Source organism: Centruroides vittatus, unplaced genomic scaffold (genome assembly GCF_030686945.1).
Source record: "Centruroides vittatus isolate TY-2023 unplaced genomic scaffold, ASM3068694v2 contig_1168, whole genome shotgun sequence".
Classification (NCBI taxonomy): Eukaryota; Metazoa; Arthropoda; class Arachnida; order Scorpiones; family Buthidae; genus Centruroides; species Centruroides vittatus.
The window spans coordinates 4,322,912-4,345,234 of record NW_027120749.1 but is presented as its reverse complement, the minus strand read 5'-3'; the positions used below and the strand labels follow the sequence as shown (position 1 = coordinate 4,345,234).

Below are 22,323 nucleotides of genomic sequence, written 5' to 3'. Positions count from 1 at the left end.
ATTTTGATTTGTTTTTAAGACTTTAATACATAATTCTATCTTGTTTCTAGATCGAGTTAATATTTTAATTTGTTTATAAATTAAGTTATTAATTTAAAATTTATATAATTTATTGCTGAAAAAACATTGTTACGAATCGTTTTGTAAGGTGCGTAAAATATATTCCTGTTACTTAATAATTATATTTAAAATTTTTTAAATAAAAATAAAAAAAACTCGTTCGAAAAATTTTTTATTGCAAAAATCTTCATAGCTGGCAATAATTTACAGCATTTCGGTGGTAGTTTTTTTATTTTATTTTTTTTGCTTTTTTTGTTTTTTTTAGCTTTATAACTCTTCGGAAGTCACCTCATTATGAACTATTCTTCAACAATCCTAAATTAATCGGACTCCATTCGTAAAGAATCCTTTCAAGTCCTCTATTCATCTAAGTCCTACAGTCTATATAATATATGTACATTAAAAAGGAATCAACAAATAGGGGATGTGAGTGACGGTGGAGGAAGATAAGTTCCCGATCTCTCCTGATGATGAGAATTAACTGATGCAGCAGCAGCAGCCGCAGCAGCACTGTCATTAGCCCACGGTTGAAGATTCTGCAGGGCATGAAGAGAAGCGTTGCTGATGCACAATGGATCCCTAGTGGAATCGTAGATGGATTTGCTGACTACTTCTGCCTGAAGAGACATCATCAGTCGATTGGCCGCTTGTCTTTCAGCTTCCCTCTCCTCTGCAGTTTGTCTCCTAAACATAAAAAATAATAAAAAAAAATTCAAAAAATCATTTCAGAAGTGTCACTTGTCTATCAAATGACAGCCAAGTTTTGTCAACCTGAAAATTACCGTTTCCTAACCGATTACGTGGCCCTGGTATACGTCACATCTCATTTACTCTTCGTATCCATGGTAACTTATCGAGATTACATGAATTTTTTTTCCCCTCCACTTTCCTTTTTCCCGTCGCGGCAATTAAATTAAATCCAATCAAGTGGATTGGCGACCGATGCAGAAATTGGGCAGTGGGTGGTTTAAATAGATTAACGGGCCGAAACATTGGCGTCCATTCGTCCCGGATTGTCGTTTCCCTATACTGTTTTACTAGTCGACTGCATTAAATTTAAAAATTTTCATCTCTTGGGATGTAAGACGTTACTTCTCTCTAGATTTGTTTGAATGTACACGTCAGCAACCATTCCCTATTATGTGTGATGCTTCTAACGTTTGATAAATGAATGCAGTCGACGAATTAGCACCTAACTATTTTACAATGCTTTGCTTAATTCGATCGTGAATAAAAACTAGCGGTTTTGAAATTATATTTTAAGAAAATTCTCATGTTTTTATAGCTCGAATTTCTTATTAAACTACTCATGTTATTCCAAGAAAAAATCGGGAATCTTCATATAATAAACACTTAACTCTGATTATAATTCAAAAATATAGATTGTATTTATCATTTATTTTGGCGGAAATTAATTTTTACAGCAATATAATCTAAATTAAATCCGTGATATCTGATTAAAAAAGTTATTTTATAACAAAATTTGAACGAAACTGTAACAAATAATTTAGATTTTTACACATATAATTCTCTTATAAATACCAAAGACATATGTTTCTCTTCTTATTAGACTAATAATGATTAAAATATGAGCTTAAATATCTTAATTTTTCGATTAAAATGGATTAGACCGCTATTGAAAACATCCTTTCTCACTAGATCATAAAATAAAAAATAATTAATAATTTAAAATATTATATACCAATTCTTTAATTTTAATAATTAAACCTTTAAAATCAAAAACCTTTCTTAATATTAAATTTAATTGTTTTTGCTTTTAATTTATGACGACTTAACAAATAGGCCTAGTCTACTGTTCAGTTCTGCTAACGCGTAAGATTAAATTTAAAATATAAAAATATTTTAGCATATTAAATGACCCAAACAAAATGATAAAATAAAAATATAATTAATGAAAATTAAACTAAAAATATTGGACAAATTCAAACATAATGAATCATTATATCCCGCGGGATAGAGGTAAAATCGTTATTGTAGGCCTATGTGTTGTATGCGATTCAGTAAATGCAAAATAGCTAGAAAATATGAGATTTATTTAAAGTTTAAGTTAGTCTAGTTTAAGTTGTTATCTATGTAGCTGATATAATTGACATTTTAACATAATTGCAATGGTCCTATTGGACATTTGTCCTATTAAAGTTATTTTGTTAATGATAGATTCTGGGCGGAGTCGACTGACATAAACCTTCGGCGTGCCAAGTGTACCTAATCTATCCATTCAAGGTCGGCCACACCTTTCATTAAATAACGTGAAATTCTATCCAATTACAACATATTGTGCTCTACACTCTATAGGATAGGTTAATACCGTTCCACTTTGTTTTAAGTCCCAAGTTGACGGTTTTGAACATCATTAACTGAATACATCAAAAACCACTAGATTAATGGGGTAACTTATGATATTCTATGAGACATAACGTTCTCATATGTGATTTGCATATATGATTAAAGCCTACACTTATTCGTGTGGTTTTTGCCAGGATTTTGTTTAATTTTGTATTAGTCTCTAGTCTATATTTTTATTTTGACACTATTTAGTTAGCATATCTATCGGAATTTTTTAAACTAATTTCTTTAGATAAACTTATAAAATAGTAATTTGCATTATTTTAACACATTTTAGAATGTTCAAAAGCGTAAAATTTCGCATGTTTCGACGGAAAAAATTAAAAATTTCTGTTTACTTCCCCATATATAAACTTCCGATCTTCGTTTTCTCAACATTTCTTACATTCTTTAACTCATATTTATAATTTTAACATTAAATTTAATCTTCGATAATAATATAAATCAAATTTACTTGTGCCTACGAAACAATGTAACTCATATTTATAGTTTTAACATTAAATTTAATCTTCGATAATAATGTAAATCAAACTTACTTGTGCCTACGAAACAATGTAACTTATGTTTATAGAGATACAATTTTATAAAAAATAAATTTTAGAACTTATAAGAAAATTTTCAGCAAGTTTTATTAAAAATAATCAAAAATCTTACAAATGTTTCAAGTCTCAAATTCTATCCCTTAAGGCGATATAGTGTTAATAATTAAGTAGGTAGAGACCATACAGTAGTTAAAAGATGTATCAACACACTGGAAATTATTGAATATCAATATCTTATTATGATATTAAAAAAAACAGACTCTTAACAAGTATCGTAAAAAATGCTATTTAGGAATATTAATCTGAAATAGCTATAATTATAAGAGAGAAAGTCACATTCGTGCAAAGATACATCAATAGAGATCTAAGATGAAGTCTTTCATCTTTTTAAGAAAAGAAAAAAGCTCGATAATGATGGTATTTGGCATTATATTGTTATCTACAGACTGTCTATCTTTTTAGTCAAAGGAATGTGGCTTGTTCTCTTTGTAAAAGGTAACAATTTACTCTACCTTATGATTATTACCTATAAAACGTCTTCCTGACACAGCTTAAAACTTACTTCTTTAACGTTAAAACAGCAATAAAACTTATTACCAAATATCTGTCTGACATTTATTAGTTAAAAACTAATTAATATATTTATTTTACTTCGATGAAAAAACACTACGCTTGTTAACAATTAGAAACAATTTCTTTACTTTGTTATTCGTCTATGTGTGTTATGTTAAGAAATTTTACGAACATTTTTGATGTTAAAAAATTATTTCTATACTTTTATAAATAAGGATGAGAAGTGTAAGAATGTCTCTTCAGCGACAGGGCGGAAGATAGCGAAGATTAGACAATAACCCTGGCGCCTACTGATTACAACCCTGAGTCTGTCAAACGAGCCAAGAGGCACTACAGGTTGTGTAAAGGTGTCGTTCTGACGTTATACCAAAACTATCTGCTAACAATGACAGCTTTTATGGCTTCGGTCATCTCCATAAACTTATAAATTATGATTTTCACAATAAAAAATTGCAATTTTTTGATCACAAAAACAACGGAATTTCCCAATGTTTCGACTTTCTCAAACATATATTCGAGTATAAAATATCCATTCGATTATAATCCTTACTTTAATAAATGTACAATTTATTCTAGTCAAAAATGGAATAATATTTTTTTCTATTCACGTAAGATAGTGTAGAGATTTTACTTTTCCTTTAATAGAAATAAAGGCGTAGACTTAAAAGTCCGACACTAATCTGACAAGATTATAAAAGCCTGTTTAAAAACGAAATGAGGCTAATATCTTACAACAATTTATATGTTCAAACCTATAATATTTATTAAATTAGATTAATCATAGCATAATAATTAACCTCTTTTTACATTTGGACAATATTTTTGCAATGCTTTAGCTGCTTAGCACATTTAAAACAATTTGATGTGGCCTAATTGTTTACTACAGAAAAATTATAGAATAAAATTCTACAGATAATCAGTTTAAAATATCCAATATAATTTGAATTTCTAATTGATGGAAAGTAGAAATTGTGTACAATTTTAAGTATTTTCAATTAAATTTAAAATATATCAAATTATTTTCTTATTACCGAATATAAAATTTTAGGAGTGTAAGCCTATTGATAGGGATTATTGAATAAAATTCATCTATAAATACATTAAAATGTAAATTTTAATTTATAACACTCATATTTTTGACATTTATATTTTATAAAACTATAAAGTTAATTAACTCAATTCCTATATTAGAATAAATATGAGATAAATTCCTCTGAAGGAAGGCCTATAGGTATATTTATAGAAGTTAGAAGAAATGTATTGATTATACTTTCTAAAGGAAAAGAAAATAGGATTCATATAATAATAATAATAATAATAATACGCCTATTTCGTATGTTAATATTAAAATTTTCGTAAAATTTAGACATAAATCTATAACTAAAATATATTTTCATTACATATCACACGAGTTTAGATATCATCGACATTCAACACAGCACGCGTTAAAAATCAAGAACAGAAAAAATCTTTGTTAACCTACTTTTTTGTCGACTTTATATATTTTAAATATCAAAAAATAGGTGTGCCTATTATAAATTTTCAGAATTATGCTATTTTATCACGATAAAAAATATTTACATAACATAGGTAAGTCATTCATCAAGTGACAAGCATGCTACTTCGACACCGCCTAATGTATTGACAGTTGTGCGGTGGTGTGAGATCCACCTTATGAAGTCAGGGCGGTTGTCGAGGTCGACAAAGACACGACCGAATGGGTGGAGTGGCACAAAAGTCACGAGCCTCTTACTTGATATTCGAATTGTATTGTATGAAAGAAGTAAAAGTCGTGTAGACAGAAATGATTATGCGGTATTCTCTTTCTCACCTCGCTCTTTCATCCTTCCGATTGCTGTTTTTTTTATAAACAATTTTGTACTGTAAATCTACTAAAATATTTAGGTTTACATTTTCTAAAGTTTCAAAACTTTAACATATAAAAATTAAAATTATGGTATAGAATTAGGGAGTGTAGATTATAAACGAGTGACATATTTGCAATAAAAATATAACTGCTTACGGAAATAAAAGTTAAAGTGCTAATCTTTAGAATAAACTTTAATTTGTTTTTTAAATAAAAGTTGTAAAAATTAAAAATTTTAATTAATTTAAACATTTAATTTTTGACAAATTAGCTTTGGTTTAATTAAGAATATGTAAGTAATGGGCTACATTAAACTCAAGGATTGGAAATTTCATAGTCGAAAAGTATATTTTATCGACATTATCGAAAGCGATAATGTATGTTATTTATCAGTTTACTAAAAAAACTAGAAATGGAATAATTATTTCTTAAAGGAAATTTATTGCAACTCCAACTAAAAATGTGCTAATTTGAGACAATAAAATTATAATAAATGGAAATTACATATGTATTCGCTGTAAGCAGAATTAATAATGCACGATTATTAAATCGCTTCATCGAAGGCACATGGTAGCCAATGGCTGCAACGATGCGAATGATACTGTCATTCCTGGACTTGGCAAAAGCTAGTTGTTAAACAGATTTCCACGACTACCATGCAGATTAGTAATTGCCATTGGGGAGCAGGTGCTTCCGTGAATAATGAGTTGTAATATGCAATAATATTTGAGTTCTGTAGAACCATTTCCACACTTGCTTTCTCGGAGAATGTGATGAGTGCTCATACCTATATCATCAATGTAATAATATTCTATCACAAAATCCAATTACTTAGCACAAAATGATACCCATTGGTACCAGAGAACATTAACTTCTGGGCCTAATGTTCCATTCTTTATGAGTTGCCTCAATCTGGCCACAAAATGGTCCTTCGGGGAGTCCGGTCGAGGCCTTAACGAACAATTCGCGTGGGAGGTGCGATGCTCCCTCCCAACAGCAGAGTATGAGCCATTAAGATTGCGTGAGTCAATTTTGCTTCAACTAATCCTTTTGATATTTTTTATGAAGGAACCATTTCGGTCTTCTGTGATGTAAGTGGGGCGGACATTAAGATGGCGACTATGGACTTTCTCGTGCCTGACTCCACCTAGAACTAAATGATTGTCTGCTGAAATGTCACCGCCTCGTATGGGTTCGCGTGGCACTGCCGCCCTAATGCCTTCTAATCGTAGGGTGTCTAGAAATTTAGATGTTATACACGCCTCGAACGAAGAATATTAACCATACTAGATCACTTTTATAATTAAAAATCTAACAGAAAACTTTTGAAGATCAAATTAAATCGAACAGAAATCCACTAACCTAGTTTCCTAGTTCAGGAGATGAAGTCCATATGCAACGTTAAGATTCTGGTTGGCAGAATTCTCTTTTCTAAATTGGCAAAAGGAAAAAACACCCACTTAGACAGTGAGACATACTCTGAAACAATTGAACACCTGAGTAGCACAGCACCCTACACAATCATAAGTGAGAGTTATTCCTGGCCAATTCAGGTTTTCAATTAGTGCATATAAATCAGAATTTATATATAATACATATTTTAAAATCATAAACAACTTAGAATGCACGTAAGGTTCGAAAACTACATTTGAAAACAGAGGCGGAGCCTTGTTTAGTGATATAAAGATAATGCGAATAAAAAGAAACGAGAAGGCAGAACCTAATGTATATAATGCGGTATAATAAATTAGAAGGCTACTGTTCTGATTTATCAATTCATATCACGAATGAGTAGAACGGTAAATCTAGTTTTCAGGTGTAGTTTCAATACGCCCATCTGGAAAAGTTGCTAATGCTTGATTATCGCATCACTAAGTATTTTAGTCGTTTTACAAAATTTTAATTTATATATATTAGTAAAATGACTTAATTTTAATTACATCCAATAAAAGGTTTTATAAGTTTAATTAAACTAACGGGTTTTTCCCCTATTCGCTACGCATATATATGTGCCAATTTTGGTCTACTCGTGTTTAGGTGTAGGCTATTAATTCATATTTTAATTAAAACATAAATTATATCTCTCAGATTAAGTATTAAGGAGTTATAGACTTAAGGCCAAATCATCTTCCCTTAATAATTCCTTAATAAATCCATCAACCGTCGTTTAATTGAGCAATATATTTAGGCCTATTAACTACAATCTATTGAATTAATTATAATATATAGAATTACTATAAACTAAAGACAATTTTCTTAAACTAAATTATGAGTTATATCAGCCTTTATAATAATTTTTAACTTGCAAATCGACTAAGGTCGTTGCAATGAACGAAAATTTTTCCTTCAGTCTAGAATGAATAAAATTAATCCAGTTTTATGTTTATAAATATTAAATGTTTGAAATCTGTATGTGGTTTTCTATTTCTAATGTAAAATCTGTTTCTGTGTGAGATCTACATTAGAGAGAACGAAGTCTACTTTTTATAAGATAAAAAATACGATTCTTAGATACCAAATTTCAACTGCTTACTATACATCTTTCAGGATATTCAATTGGAGTTAGTAAAAATAGCTTAAAGGCTTAAATAGGTATTCATTAGTAATTTGCTTTTGCAGATGAATAAGGAATGAATGGCTTTAGGCAAATATGCGAGGCCACTCCTCATTTCCCTAGTGAGATCGATACGGGGCAACGATCCAATCGTCGATCTGATAGCCTAAAGACTTGCCTACAAGCCATATAAAATTCATTGCCGTTACTGCCTATTTAATACCATTTTCAGTTCATTTTGAAAATTTCGCTAAATCAGTTATATAAAACTAGATATAATGAAAAGAAATCTTATCACTTAATTTCAAGTATATATTGATAATTAAAGTAGGTAATCTGTATGTTTAAAGGTCCTATCTGATTTTAGAAATTGAGAGCACACAACTGTAGATCTAATGGTAAAAACTAATAAGATTTTGACCAATTTTAAGAATAGAGTTTATGTTTTTATTTAAATACATCCCAAATTTTGTCCCCTTTTTGCTATTTGAAATGTCGATGATTAAGAATCATTTATAATACATTATGTGACATCTTTAGAATCATTAATTAGAACTATGGAATTAAGCTTAAATGTTATTAGAATCATTTTACTCAAATCCAGCTAGTTTAGCTAAAGTTTACATTAAATAATAGATCTACTGTATAACAAAAGTATTTAATATACTGCAATTAAACATAATGTAATTACAGTTAAACGATAAAAGAATGATTTTTACAAATATAATAGCAATTAAATAAAATTTGTAGACTACAAGTTAAAAGACATTTTCATAAATTCCTTTCACGTAGACAGTAGTAAACCACCGCTTTAAAATCACCACCCAAGTACTGCTATAGCAACAATAGTTTACGAATAGCCAATCTGAGTGACCTTTGAGGTTGGTGCAAAGTAAACGATTCCTATGAGCATTTTTTTTTATTTTTTATTTTTTTGATGGGCTAGACACGTGAACGTTTCTCTTAAGTTCTTCCTGTATCTATTAAAATTCATCAAAGGTTTTCAACAACCTCTCTTAGATGGGTTGAAGAAAGATTTATGTAGACATATATGAATTTTGCATGGTTGTCGTTCACCATTCGAGATTTTTTCTGTTTACAGGTTCGCATATAGAAGTACTTTTAGAGATTATTGGAGCGCTTGGAGGGAGGTTCTTTTCCAGTAAAATTATACTGAAGTTAAATTATGTTGACAAGATAATAAATTTTATCTTTCTTGAAGATAGCGAAAATATATATGCATAATAATTTAACGGAAAAAAAGCAAAACATGATATGGGAATATAGTTAAGCTACTTATGCTACATATAGAAGTTCGTTGATTCTGTAGAGTTATTTTAATTTCATATTAATTAAATTGTTAAAAGTATTACATTCATATTTTGGCTCTTATAAAGGTACAGTACTTAAATTCTAAGGAGGTCTTATAATCTGTCGGACTGTCGTTCTTTGGTCTAATAATGCTACTGATACAACCTCACAAACAAAAAGTACTCAAAGTACAAATTATAATAACTAAACCACCCAAAAGAACTCAAAATCATGTCAAACTCCGGATGAGAACCGAACCCACGTCTTCCGGTTAGCTAGTTACATTACACAAGTAAAACAATAGACTAACGAATCCTTCTTGCTCAGAATTATCAGTTTGAACATTATAATATATAAATTAAATAAAGGTTTTAAGTAAAATAAGCTTATTACAAAGATCAAAACACATTCTTTTATTTTTTATTTATTTAAAGAAGAAAAATAGCCAATTTCCTTTAGAAAATGCAACAAAACTTTTCATTTATACAAAACATCTGTTAATAGGAAAAATAATATTTATAAAAATGATATACTGTATATAAGTTTAAATAAAGTAGTAAAAGAAATGATAGCATTCAACTTATTAGGCGTACAACAGGTTCTGTTGACCTTGAATGGCCTATGACAGGTAATGTGACAGGTCTACTGTGCGATCCTTTAAAAGCAAACATCGTTTCCCATATTAGATCTTCATGCTCCTTAATTATTACTCACTCTGTCATATATAAATATAGGGTTAAAAGACGGATTTATTAATATCGCCTATAGGTTTGAATGTTTGTTGAATCTATCATTTTTTTAAATTACACTTTTCTATTTTCTAGAATATCTTACATAAGGATATTAATCTACGTGTAAAGAGAGTAGAATCTACTCAATATAGAGTAACAAGTTGACGCTCGACAGTATAAATAAATAAATTACAGTATATGTTCTACTATTAGCTTACTTAAGCTTAATTATTCTTATGTTTTAAACGTCAGAAAAATAAAAATAATGAGATAGTTTAGTCTAAACTGTATTTCCTTATCTAATTTCCCATCAACTAAATTATGTAGGCCTCTTCTGCATCAAGAATTGGTCAAATCATCGCAGTTAACATGATATTTGGCTTGATGTTTATAAATAGCTGTCATCGTTCTACAAATTATGCGGGTGGTCTTATTAGCAATCGTATAAATACATAACACATCAAATAAACGGTGGCTTTGATAGTAAAGAATCAAGGCTGGGCCACACACAAAGCAATCTGTGTAGCCTTGACAGTAACTCGGTAGTAAGTTTAATGTTAACGCAATCTATTTGCAAATGTTTAGACTTATAATAAAGATCGCGGTAAATGGCATATCGCTTGAACTTTAAAGATCTTTTAGAGTTAAATTTTTATCATTTCAATATAGGATTTGTTTCTTTACACATCAGAATTATATAGACTTAGCGGATACCTTAGTTCGGCAAAAAATAATGTTTACTATGGAAAACTGTAAGAATTTTTATCGTTAGACTCTTGTAAGCCGGGTTCATTACTAAAATATGATCCTTAGATCGTAAATAAAGTCACATGACATTTTTCTTAAATAATAAATCTTGATTCGAGAGGGGTGATCGCACCTCTTAAGAGTTCGATTGACGAAGAGTACGGTTTAAAAGTAGAAATAACTTTCTGTGTTTCTATGTTTAGGATGTTTTTAATATCGAAGAAGTAAAATAAAATGTTTTTAAAGCTATTTTATTTTAGAAAATATATATATCTACTTTTGTTCTGCCGTGAATTTTGAGAAAAAGATTTCGAAGTGCGGTTGAAGTAGTTTATGCTAAAAGACTTTTTTATATATAGAAGAAATAGTTGCATCGTTAAGCAATAAGAAGTTAAATAAAAAGGCAATAAAAAAGTCATTTAAGTTAAGAAATATATTCTATAATCTTATAATAAACTTATAGATTATTTTACTCGAAAATTTCTCAATTACAAGTTAGAACTTTATACAATTGTGAATAATTAATCAATATAATATATTGATTACATATATTTAATTTACGTTATAAAAATCTTTATACATATTGCTAAACAAAGGATAAAGGAAAGGAAATTTGACAATGATAAAGTGGACACGCGTCAAGAGCTACGTATGCTCTCTACAAAAGTTGCATGACAAGTTGAAAGAAAGGAAAAAGTAACAGTTAGAAGCGCGCAATTTGAAGTCGTAAACTTTTACAACCTGTAATGGGGTAGACGGCAGAGTGTTGCAAGCAATTAATGTCTCGACATGTAATGGCCATGATTAGTATCAAACTAGCCCGGGGTATCGATGATGTAGTATTGAGCGGCTATGTAAACAAAAGATTTTCTCGGAATTCCTCCCTTATTTTTTTTTTCTTTCTAACTAATTCGAGTTTTTCGTGAAGTTTTTTTATGAAGTAAATTTCTTAGAAAAAATATAAATTTTACATCTGTTCTAACTTAATATATCGTGACAAATGGTGAGCTTTATATGATACGTCCTTGTTGTAATACACGATAAGATTACCTTGAAGGATAATATCAGATAAAAGTACAATTCGATTGTATTCGTAATTTTTGATTTAACGCTTATAAAACTTGTAATATATAATTTATTATTATTGAAAATTTTAAAGATAATAAATGAATAAAATAGGTCAAATGTGAACGTATTAATTATACATTTATGTTCTTATTTATTGCTTTGTTTTCATAAGAATTTGACATACATATTTATTAATTTTGGTTTAAAAATAAATTACATTTTAATTCTGAATTATTGTTTAATTTTAATCTATTTTAGAACATAATCAAAATTTAATTTTATTTGAATGAATTTATGCTGTAAAAGTTAATATAAGTTACATTAATAAAAATTCTTTTATTAAATTATTTTACATAAATTTAAAAAAATTGTTCTAAAATATAATTTCGACCTAAATAATTCATTTAATATCTAAATTTTTATGTATTATTCATTTAAAAATCATATTTAAATGTATAAATAAAATATCTCATCGATTTTTCGTGATTGTAATTTTAAAAGATTATTAGGCCTAATTTTCAAACGTAAAGAATAGATTTTAAAAATTTATTTATGCTATTAAAGTGATAAAAATATAATAGTTTGTTAATTTTAATTTAATAAAAAGTTAAAATAAGTTATATTTATCAAAAAATATGTTAATTGAATTATTATATTTTCATGGCTACTTGAGGATGAATCTATCGAAAAGAATGATAAATTACATTATATAAAACGCAATATTGATCTTAATAACTTAAATAATATCTAAATTTTTAAAATTTTTTATTAAGAAAAAAAATATATAAAGATTTTTATAACACTATAAAAATTTCGAACAGAATAAACGATATAATTGTAAAATTGCCAGACTATAAAATAAACTTTTCAAATATAAATAAAAATAATTTTTAATATAAGTTACTCTAAATTGATTATATTAGTTCCGCTTTGCTTATTTCTATTGTAGCAGTAGCATCCCTTCTGTAATTGGACTAAATGTGATTTAGTTGATAACCAAAGTAACAATTATAAGATCGCAGGAGTTATTTTAAAGTGTTAAAGAGCTAATCTGTAAGTCACGTAGAACTTAAACTGCATTTCTGAAAGCTAATTTCTAAAAGCTTTATAATTATTAAAATTCTCACCTGTGAGAATTAAAATATGCAAAGAATATACGTAAATCTATAAATATATATAATTAATCAGCATTTTGAACAATCAATTTTATATTTAAAATACTCTTAAATGCTTATTCTTATGCATTATATTAAAATATATATATATATTTTTTTTTTAATTTTTAAAAATTATGTTTAGAATTCTATTTGATTATATTGAAGGGGAAAATGGCTTAAACTTGTAAATTTTTTATTTATCACAATTATTAAATTCTTTAATCTAATAACTTTTATTTTATAATTATTTTAAGAAAGACGAAGTAAATTTTTAAAAATGTATTCAGAATTTTTGACATTTTATGAGTATAATCTGTATTTTTCAGTTTTTATACAGGTCTAAATTTAGTTTAAAATAATAAACTGTAAATTTAATTTGTACATCAGGCGATATTTTATAAATTTGTTAATAAATTATACATAAATTCTAGAATATTTCTGTGAGTATCTTTAATGATGGTCAGATTTGAAACATCCTAAATGCAAGGTAGACAGATCTATTTTAAACCTCGTTTGTTAGACTGTTTGAACTATAATACAGTGGAAATTTAGTGTATACAGCATGAATCAAAAATAAGGCAGAAGTTTCCTGCGATAACGAAGTAAATACCTGTATTAAGCTTTAATATTGATATTGTAAAGGGTGTTAGACATATTGACTAGTTGCGGAAACTTGTGGTTTGTGTTAAAAACTAACAGTTTAACATCCGATACAAATCCTTTTGTAGTATAATATAATGTAGGATGAGAAAATCATTCTTCTGTATGTTTCCTTCGATGTTTACACCTTACTATTCTAAGAACTATTATTACTTTGTGCTCTAAACGTATTGCATCTCTTTAAAATAATAGGCCTAAGTAGAGATTATTTCCTTCTACTTAGAAAAATTTTCTATTTTAACATTATTTTCTCCAAAAATATATCGAAAAACAGCTTTCAAACTTAATAAATCATTAGCTAAACCGAGCTTGATTAGTGACAATATATTATAAATTCGAACAGAGATAATTAGATAGGCCTATAATGTTTAATTTAAACAGTAAAATATATAAAATACTAAGTAAATATTTTCCCACTTCGCCAATTCGCTAGAATATATCAGTAAAATTTGATATTTCTGACTTATTCAAGAAGGTGAATCATAACATGGATAACGTGACAATACGAAGGAAAAACTTTCTTGTATTTGATTGATCTTAGCCGGTAAATAAATAATATAAACTATGACACACGAAACATTTGGGGAAACTTCTAATAATATAATATAAATGTAATGAAATCTGCTAATGATATTTATTATATAAAGAATTTTAATGGAAATGTCGTGATGTCGTAACAACAGTTTAAAAGATATTTAGCCCAATCGAAATATGTACATAAAAACATTTTTAAAGTACTTCTTGGAGTGGTAGGAAGCAAGTATTTTTAGCGTGGGCAGACATCAAAAGGAACCGAATTTTTAACTTCGAAGTTCGTGACTTTATACCCAAACCAAGGATGCGGTCTCAACGCCTTTAGACATAAAGAAGTTGAGAGCACATCCTTGATTTTTATTGAGTGAATTTATTAACTCGGCCTTTTTACGTGTTAATTTTATTGTCTTTTTATATATTAATATAAAATTTTACAAATAAATTTCTGATTAAAATTAATTAAATTAGGCAAATCTTATAATTTACATTTATAAAAAATTTAAGAATGAATGACATTTAAAAAGTTTTCTTAATTACTTTTTTGTTTTAAAAATATTTAAAATTATCCTTTCTAAAAATATTAAAAAAGCTAATTATTTCAGTTAAGCCTTATTAACTTAATTATATTTAAAAACAATTGTTTAAAATGAAGAAATCGTGATATGTCTAATGCTCGTATTCATAGAATAATATAAATATAATACTCCTTTAGCACGCTATTTTGATAAAAATGAGACAAAATTAAAATTTTAAATTATAAAATATTCTTCATACTATTTAGACGAATCAAAACTTGAATATAAACTTTTAAAAATAAAAATAATGCCTTGTTTTCCAAGTATTATAATCATAAAGAAATGTCTGAACAAGATTAATTGTAAATTAAGTCTGCTTATTATAGGTTCCTATAAAAAAAAAGTACTTAAACAATCATTTAGAAAGTCTGTAGACAACAATTTAAATGATAATCAATATTTTTAACAATTAAATTAATAGTTCTATCATTAACGAGCTTCTAAAGAGCATGTCGTATATAAACCACACGATTTGTTAAAGATTAAGACTTTACAACTTAATAGAGTTCTAAATATCCATTTAAGATATAAGAAAGATTTTCGTATCTACAAATGTAGCAAAGAGAAAATACTATTTACTGTAAATCTCGATTACAGTTAAGGCAAAAAATATTTAGACTTAGAGGAAAACTCGGACTTGTTAGCTACACTAAATTCTGTTCACATGATCCAAATGGCCAACGTTTAATTTTATAGAATGGATCTCAAACACTTTTATAGATTAGAGTTTAGCAATTTTTTATCTTTAGATTTTCTAAATTGCTAAGAATTTTTCGTAAAAAATTTCGAATGTTGTTTTGTAGAATTTGTCAAGATAAATCTTAGCGAACAACACGTGCAATTCCCTATAGACTAAATATCAGAAGTAAGCTTTCTAAATAAAGGAATAAGTGACGACCAGTGGACACTTTAACGCTTTTTTACCAAATAATATCTCCTGAGAGGATGTAGGATCAAGAAGGTTACCGTTTTCTCCCTCCCTACATCAAATATTTAACCAAATAGAAGGTAGTTGTAAAGAAGGGCAGATTTTCGATCGTTTTTCACTGAAGACGTTTACAAGGGGAAAGGAAAAAATGAAAATAGGGACAGTAAGGGAGAGACCAAATCGAATCACATGATCCTAAATTGACCGAAAACCGCCTATAAATATTTAAAATGACTTTAAGGAGGGGAAGACAGAATATCAAAAATCTCCCAGAGCTATTCCATTAGTTGAAGAAGTGAAAGCAATTAGCTTAGCCGTAGCTATAATTAAAAAAACAGTACTTCGTGATACGTGAGATGCTTCTGCCTACGGAATTTAATATTAAAATGTATAGCTATTAGGAGATGTTAAGTAAATAAAGAGAGAATCCGTCGTAAATCGTGACTGCTCTTTTAAAAAAAAAAAAATTCTCCTGCCTCGTTTCTTCACTTTTTTTTTTAATTTACAAAAGAATATTTTTAGATAAGTATATTAATTTAGACGTGACTAGATTTGAAAATTATAATTTCATCTCGTAATAGGCCTGTAGGCTTTATTTTTAATAGTTTATTAATAAAGTTTTAAATATTTAATAGGTCTATGTCAGCTATAGAAAATTTTATGTTAGGCTGAGTTTAATTCCTGTATTTAGTTTTATTAGATTTAGAATAAATGTCGAACAAATTCAAGATTATAGACCTACTTAAATCATTTATTTTATATTCCTTCTTTTAATTTTTTTAATAAAATAATTTTAATCTTAAAGCGCGTTATCTTAAAAATGAACGATTTAGTATATCAAAAATCTTTAAAAATATTGTTATAAATTTCTAAATATTTTGAATGTATTTTTAAAATGCTTAGATATAAAATAATAATGTATTTTAATTTATTGTTAAAAGCTTTATTAAATTATTTTTCTTTGAAACGATCGCTGATTGCTGATTAGTTTTAGGCCTATAAAGATCTATTTGAGTTGTTTTATAACTTTAAACATAAAAGTAAGAAAATGTTAGAATCTATTTAAATTTTAAAAGCATCGTGGGTAGAATTTAAATGATTCAAAATAATAAAATAATAATAAATTTTAATTTGTAAGTTATACATTAACAGGCCTATAAGTTCGATCTGAGCAAACGTTTTCATGTAATTAAGATAAATCTACGCCTTTTCAGTCCAGTAATAAGCTGGATTTAAAAAGTTCAATCTGAATAATATATATGAAGATATATTAATTCATATCTAAAACTAGAACTTGTCACAAAATCAAAACATTTAAATGTTACGCATCAAGAGAACTCTAAATCGTTTTGCTCTTATTAACATCGCTGATCCCCAGACAACTCTAAAAATTAACTTTTCACCTAGCAAATGCTTTCCAAAATTAAAAATTTAAATAAAAAATAACGAAAAACCTTTAAAAAATTTAACTTTGATGCATTTAGAAAGCACAGAAATGAACAGCATGGGTTCAATGCCGCGGATGATATCAGGTTGAAGCTAGTATTGCTAGACACGATATAATTAGGCAATGTTTATGACTAACATAGGTTGCCGCTAATATGTGTTACATCTTATTAATTACAAGCCACTAATCAACGTCCAGATGAGCATATTAATTAATTATAAGCCGACTCAACGAGACCCAATGCACTAAAACATTGTTAAGTCCCGTATAAATCTAAAGGATTTTATTAATTAGAATGTAGCTCTTAAATCTCTTCCTACAACCACAAAACATTTCACGTATAATAAATTTGTAATACTTAACGAAAACAAAAGTCTGTTTTATGAATTATGAAAGGATTAGACTATTTTTCTTATGTGCCAAAAACCTTCGGACGGAATGGAATATACGGAAAATAACGGCTAATTATACATTTATAAATATTAAAATACACAATTTAGAATATAAATCTTTAGGAAAATAGATCTAAATTTGTTTTATCTTATTTAAAATGTAATTTACGGGAAAATTAGATTTTAATAAATCGCTTTGCTCTGTTTATAGTAGTTTTATATAGGCCTAAATTTAAAACTAGGTATATTATATAATTTAATTTATAATAATTTATTTTCAGACAGTTTTTAAACTTAAAACTTTTTAAATTGTACAATACATATACATTAGGCTACGATCTATCTAAATTTCTAACTCAAATAATTCAAAAGTAATCTAAAAATATGTAGTGAAAATAACAGAAATTTATCATTATAGATTATCTATGTATTTATCTTACTTATTATAGGAATAAGCTATATGATAGGTTAATTTATTATTTTTCTCCGTAAATACAGCAAGATGAGCTATCATCTCATGTTTCTTATCACATGTCCAACACTAATAATGTTTTGTAGACATCGGAGAAAAGACAGTTTGTGTTTGTGGACAGCATTACTATCGTTTCTGACAAACACAACTTGTAAACTTACATTCGATTGGAAACATTTCTGATTTAAAGATATAATCCAGTAAGAGGTGATCTTTCATCAACTTATTTTATTTAGCTTTGATAAACTTAGAAACTGCAATACTCTTTACTGTAATTTGATTTTCCTTTCGGATTCAAAATGTAATTGACTTATTTCAGTTCTTAATTGTTTTGTTTTATTTTATAGAATAATTAAACACTTTTAGCATAATTTTGGTTATCTTAAAATTTTGGTTTAATCCGATAAAATGAAAATTTAAAGTAACATTTAATTAATCTAGAATAGCCTGCACGCAATACGTTCTACGGTATTAGAATTGTATAAGAGAGCAACGTATAAAATCCATTTAAATCCCATGAAATAAACTTTCCGTATATTGATTTAATTTATTCTATTTTTAAATCTTAAAAAGATATTCTCTACTTAAAATTAAAGCAAAAAAGTAAATTATTTTAAGATAATACTAACCTCCATTTCGTTCTTCTATTTTGGAACCACGTCTTAACCTGAGCATCTGTCATTTTTAGCTGTTTCGCTAAAGCTGCTCTTTCTGCAGATGCTAAATATTTCTGTTTATGAAAACGTTTCTCCAATTCGCATATTTGCATTCTTGTGAACGACGTTCTGGGTTTCTTTCTTTTGGGAGGTGTCCTGTTTTGGTAAGGATGCCCGATCCTTCTGGGAGCGACGGGTGGAAGAGCTGTAGGTAAAGAAAACGGAACTGCGAGAATGTTATTGGATAGTTTTAATAAAATAAAATAATATAATTTTATATTAAAATTATAAATATATAAATATAAATCTTAAGTATTATATCTACTAATTTTTTTGCACTTCAAAACTAACAGATCTAATATCTTCCCGCTTTATGTAGCTCTTTCATTCTCATTATCAATTTATCTTAACCCGTTATTATGATAGTATAAATGTTTATTATGCTAAAGAAGTTGGGATATTTATATTAAAATTATTCATTTTATTCTTTAGAAACAATATACTTTCATCTATACCACTTTAAAAACTTGGCAAAGCAGCTCACAATTCATAAAAAAACAGTAAAAATAAAGCTTACTCTTTAACTGACAAGCCAAATCAAGACTTCAGATTGAAAATATTTTAATTATATAAATAGAAACAATTGAGTTTTAGAACAAAGAAACAACCAAGAAACAAACAAACCTATAATTTGTAACTAAATAAACATTACACAGGATATAAACCGAGATAAAAAGATCGAAAGATATAATATTAATGCAACTCTATACATTATCATTACAGAAGGAAAATCTATGTTCCGAGTCTAGGCTACTATATTCAATAGATATGCAAAATAGATAAACAATGAATATTCGTTGCGGCTAGAATTCATTTACATATTAATGCAATTAGAAAGACCTGAAGAAAGATTCAATACAACTTATCAAAATCTATACTGTAGGCTTCTATATAAACAAGTTAGGTTTAGATGAAAATAAATCAAAATTAGTTATATTCTAACTCGAATTTTAAATAAATCTCTTTAAGAATTTTTATGAAATTCATTTTATGTTTGATTTTTAATACAAATAAAATAGATAAAACTAAGTTAAGATTACGATAAATGTTAAGAGATAGAAATCTAAGAATTTGCTAAAAATAATAATAAAATATTACTTTATACTTAATTTCATAATTTAAATTATGATTTTTAGGATTATTATTAAGCTATTTTTATAAAAATTATTATAATTAAAAAAATAATAACAAATTTACAGCATAAATATCATTTCATGAGAGTACTGTTAAGAAAAATGTGTTGTTGTAGGTTATTCTGTTATAGTGACAAATAAGATTTCAACAATAACTTTCACTAATTTTCTAGATATTAACATACGCTAAATTTAAGTTTTCTAGAGTTATCTACATCAAATATACATTTTCTACTGTCTTAGAATTGAATATTTGATGACCGTTTTAATTCTTTCTACATAATTTTTTATTTAGCTATTCTATAACACTTAGGCCTGTTATAATCTCACTCTTAAACAATCTCAAGCTTTTCGTTCTAAAGCAACTCAATAAATTAATATGTAGACGTATATTTTTATATATTTTTTCAATGTTTTTAAATCATGAATTTCGCAATGAATAATAATATGTTCTATTAGAAAAATTATCATTGTTTTTACACCCTTAATTGAATAACCATTTAAATTAAATAGTTTCTGCTTTAATGTACAGTACATTTTTAAATTAAGTTTAAATATATTTAAATTATAAACAATAGTGTCATAAAAATTCTCAAAGGCCTATAATTTAATGGAGATTTTTTAGTTAATATATATTTAATGTTTTATTTACAATTTTTCTTTACGTTATACTCTTAATTAGATCTATTATAACTTGTATGACTGTAAGGAATACATTAGCATAGAGCAGTATAACGGAAAATTTTTTTAGTTATATTTTAATATTTCTTGAATTTTTAGAACATACTTTGGGCTTATAATTAAAAAAATTAAACAGTTATTTTTACAAAAATTTATCAGTGAATAGCTTTAAAAATTGAAATATAGGCCTAAGTTGTAAATATATAATAAGATTTATACTTTTTTAAAAGTAAATTTATTATAAATGATCTTTCTATTATTGTGAATAAAGTAACACTTTCTATAAAGAATTCAATAGTAAAATATGAACAATAATTCTTTATAAACTAATTAACGGCTACCTTATCTAAACTGTTGTGAACTTTATATTTTTGTAGAAACAATAAATTTTATCATTTTAATCTTTTTCTAAAATTAAACTGTTATTGTAATTCAAATCTAAAAGATTTCTCCGTTACATTGATCCATTATAATATATTTCTATAACAGATATATAAAAGTTATAACAGATTTATATTGAATAATATAGGTTACGGTTAGCATCTTAAATATTTCTTAAAAATTAGGAAATAATTGTAAATAAAATGTTAAAATATATGTTAAATTCAATTATTTAGCGTTAAAATTAATAGTGAAATTTTATCATTCAAGTTACAGACCATTGAATATTTTTCTTTTATATTATTGTTTATGGTTTACAGATCGTTAAACTTTCGGCTATTTAAAACAATGATATAAAGAAGAACAAAATTTAACATTGAACTATTTAAAATAATTTTAATAAACCTTCAAAACATTAATTATAGGTTTTCAAAATTTCATAAATATGGAAAAATAGTGACCTCATTTCTAAACGGCTATCATGCTAACATCTAATTAAGAATACTTGGCACCGATGGTGTCAAGATAGACAATAAGATAGATCGAAGGATAAATAAGGTGAGAAATAGGACAGTTCTGTATTAAAAAAATAAATAAATGAAAAAAAAATATCGCATAGCCTGAAGCTGAATGAATTCTTGAGAGACTTATAGGCCCTATTGATTTTGACTGTATGAACAATAATGTCATGGTCAATCTCGTTTTGGCTCAACCCCCAAAGTAAAGAATCTATGTAACCGTTTAAATAGAATGTCAGGTGAATAATTCAATGCTCTTTCAAGTAGAAAAACATGTCCGGTTTCTAAAAGGACCACTTATTGAATATGTTAAATATTTTCACCCCGATTTTCATTTTCATAAATGAAGGATCTATTTAGGTTTTTTTTTTTTCTTTTTTAAATTCTCACGATTGATTCGATTTTTTATTTTTTATACATATTAATTTAAATTTTTAAAAAATTATATTATTTAGCGATTAATCAATAACTGAATTCAATTGAATTTTAATTATTAGATTGTTTAAAGATAATGTTGTTTAATTTATCTTCGAATGTATTCAGTTATAAACCTTTAAGCTTACATAAAATAGATAAAACTGATAAAATTTAAATAAATGAACTAAAAAAATTAATTTATTAAAAAAACATTTATTTAATTTAAATAACTGATAGACGATGAAGAATTTTATAGATATTAAATCTTGTATAGAATTTTTTTAATTTAAACAAAAACAAATTATCTCACATTTGATTATTGCTTTTATCGTTTAGCTTTTTAAGAATTTTAAATATAATTTAATAAAATATAATTAATTAATTAAATAAAAATTAAATTCACCATTAAACGAAAGCAACAAATAAAATATTTTAAAATATTTTACTAAGAAATTATTAAGTATAAAACTAATTTTTTCGTGGAAAGTAATA

The 22,323-nt window shown here is 26.8% G+C and overlaps 1 protein-coding gene across 2 annotated transcripts in view; it reads right to left on the bottom strand.

Moving 5' to 3' along the window:
* Positions 1–215: 215 nt before the first annotated feature.
* The window catches only part of LOC136981392 (T-cell leukemia homeobox protein 3-like), a 29,177-nt gene continuing 7,069 nt past the window's right edge, over positions 216–22,323 (bottom strand). Inside the window, exons 2-3 of one of the 2 annotated variants that reach the window (XM_067277709.1) lie at positions 18,615–18,867; positions 216–744 (exon numbers count right to left, since the gene is read on the bottom strand). In XM_067277709.1, the coding sequence (XP_067133810.1) occupies positions 471–744; positions 18,615–18,867 (527 nt within the window). In that variant the 3' untranslated portion in view covers positions 216–470. The remainder of the gene's footprint in view (positions 745–18,614; positions 18,868–22,323) is intronic. The other variant, XM_067277714.1, reaches the window with a different exon arrangement.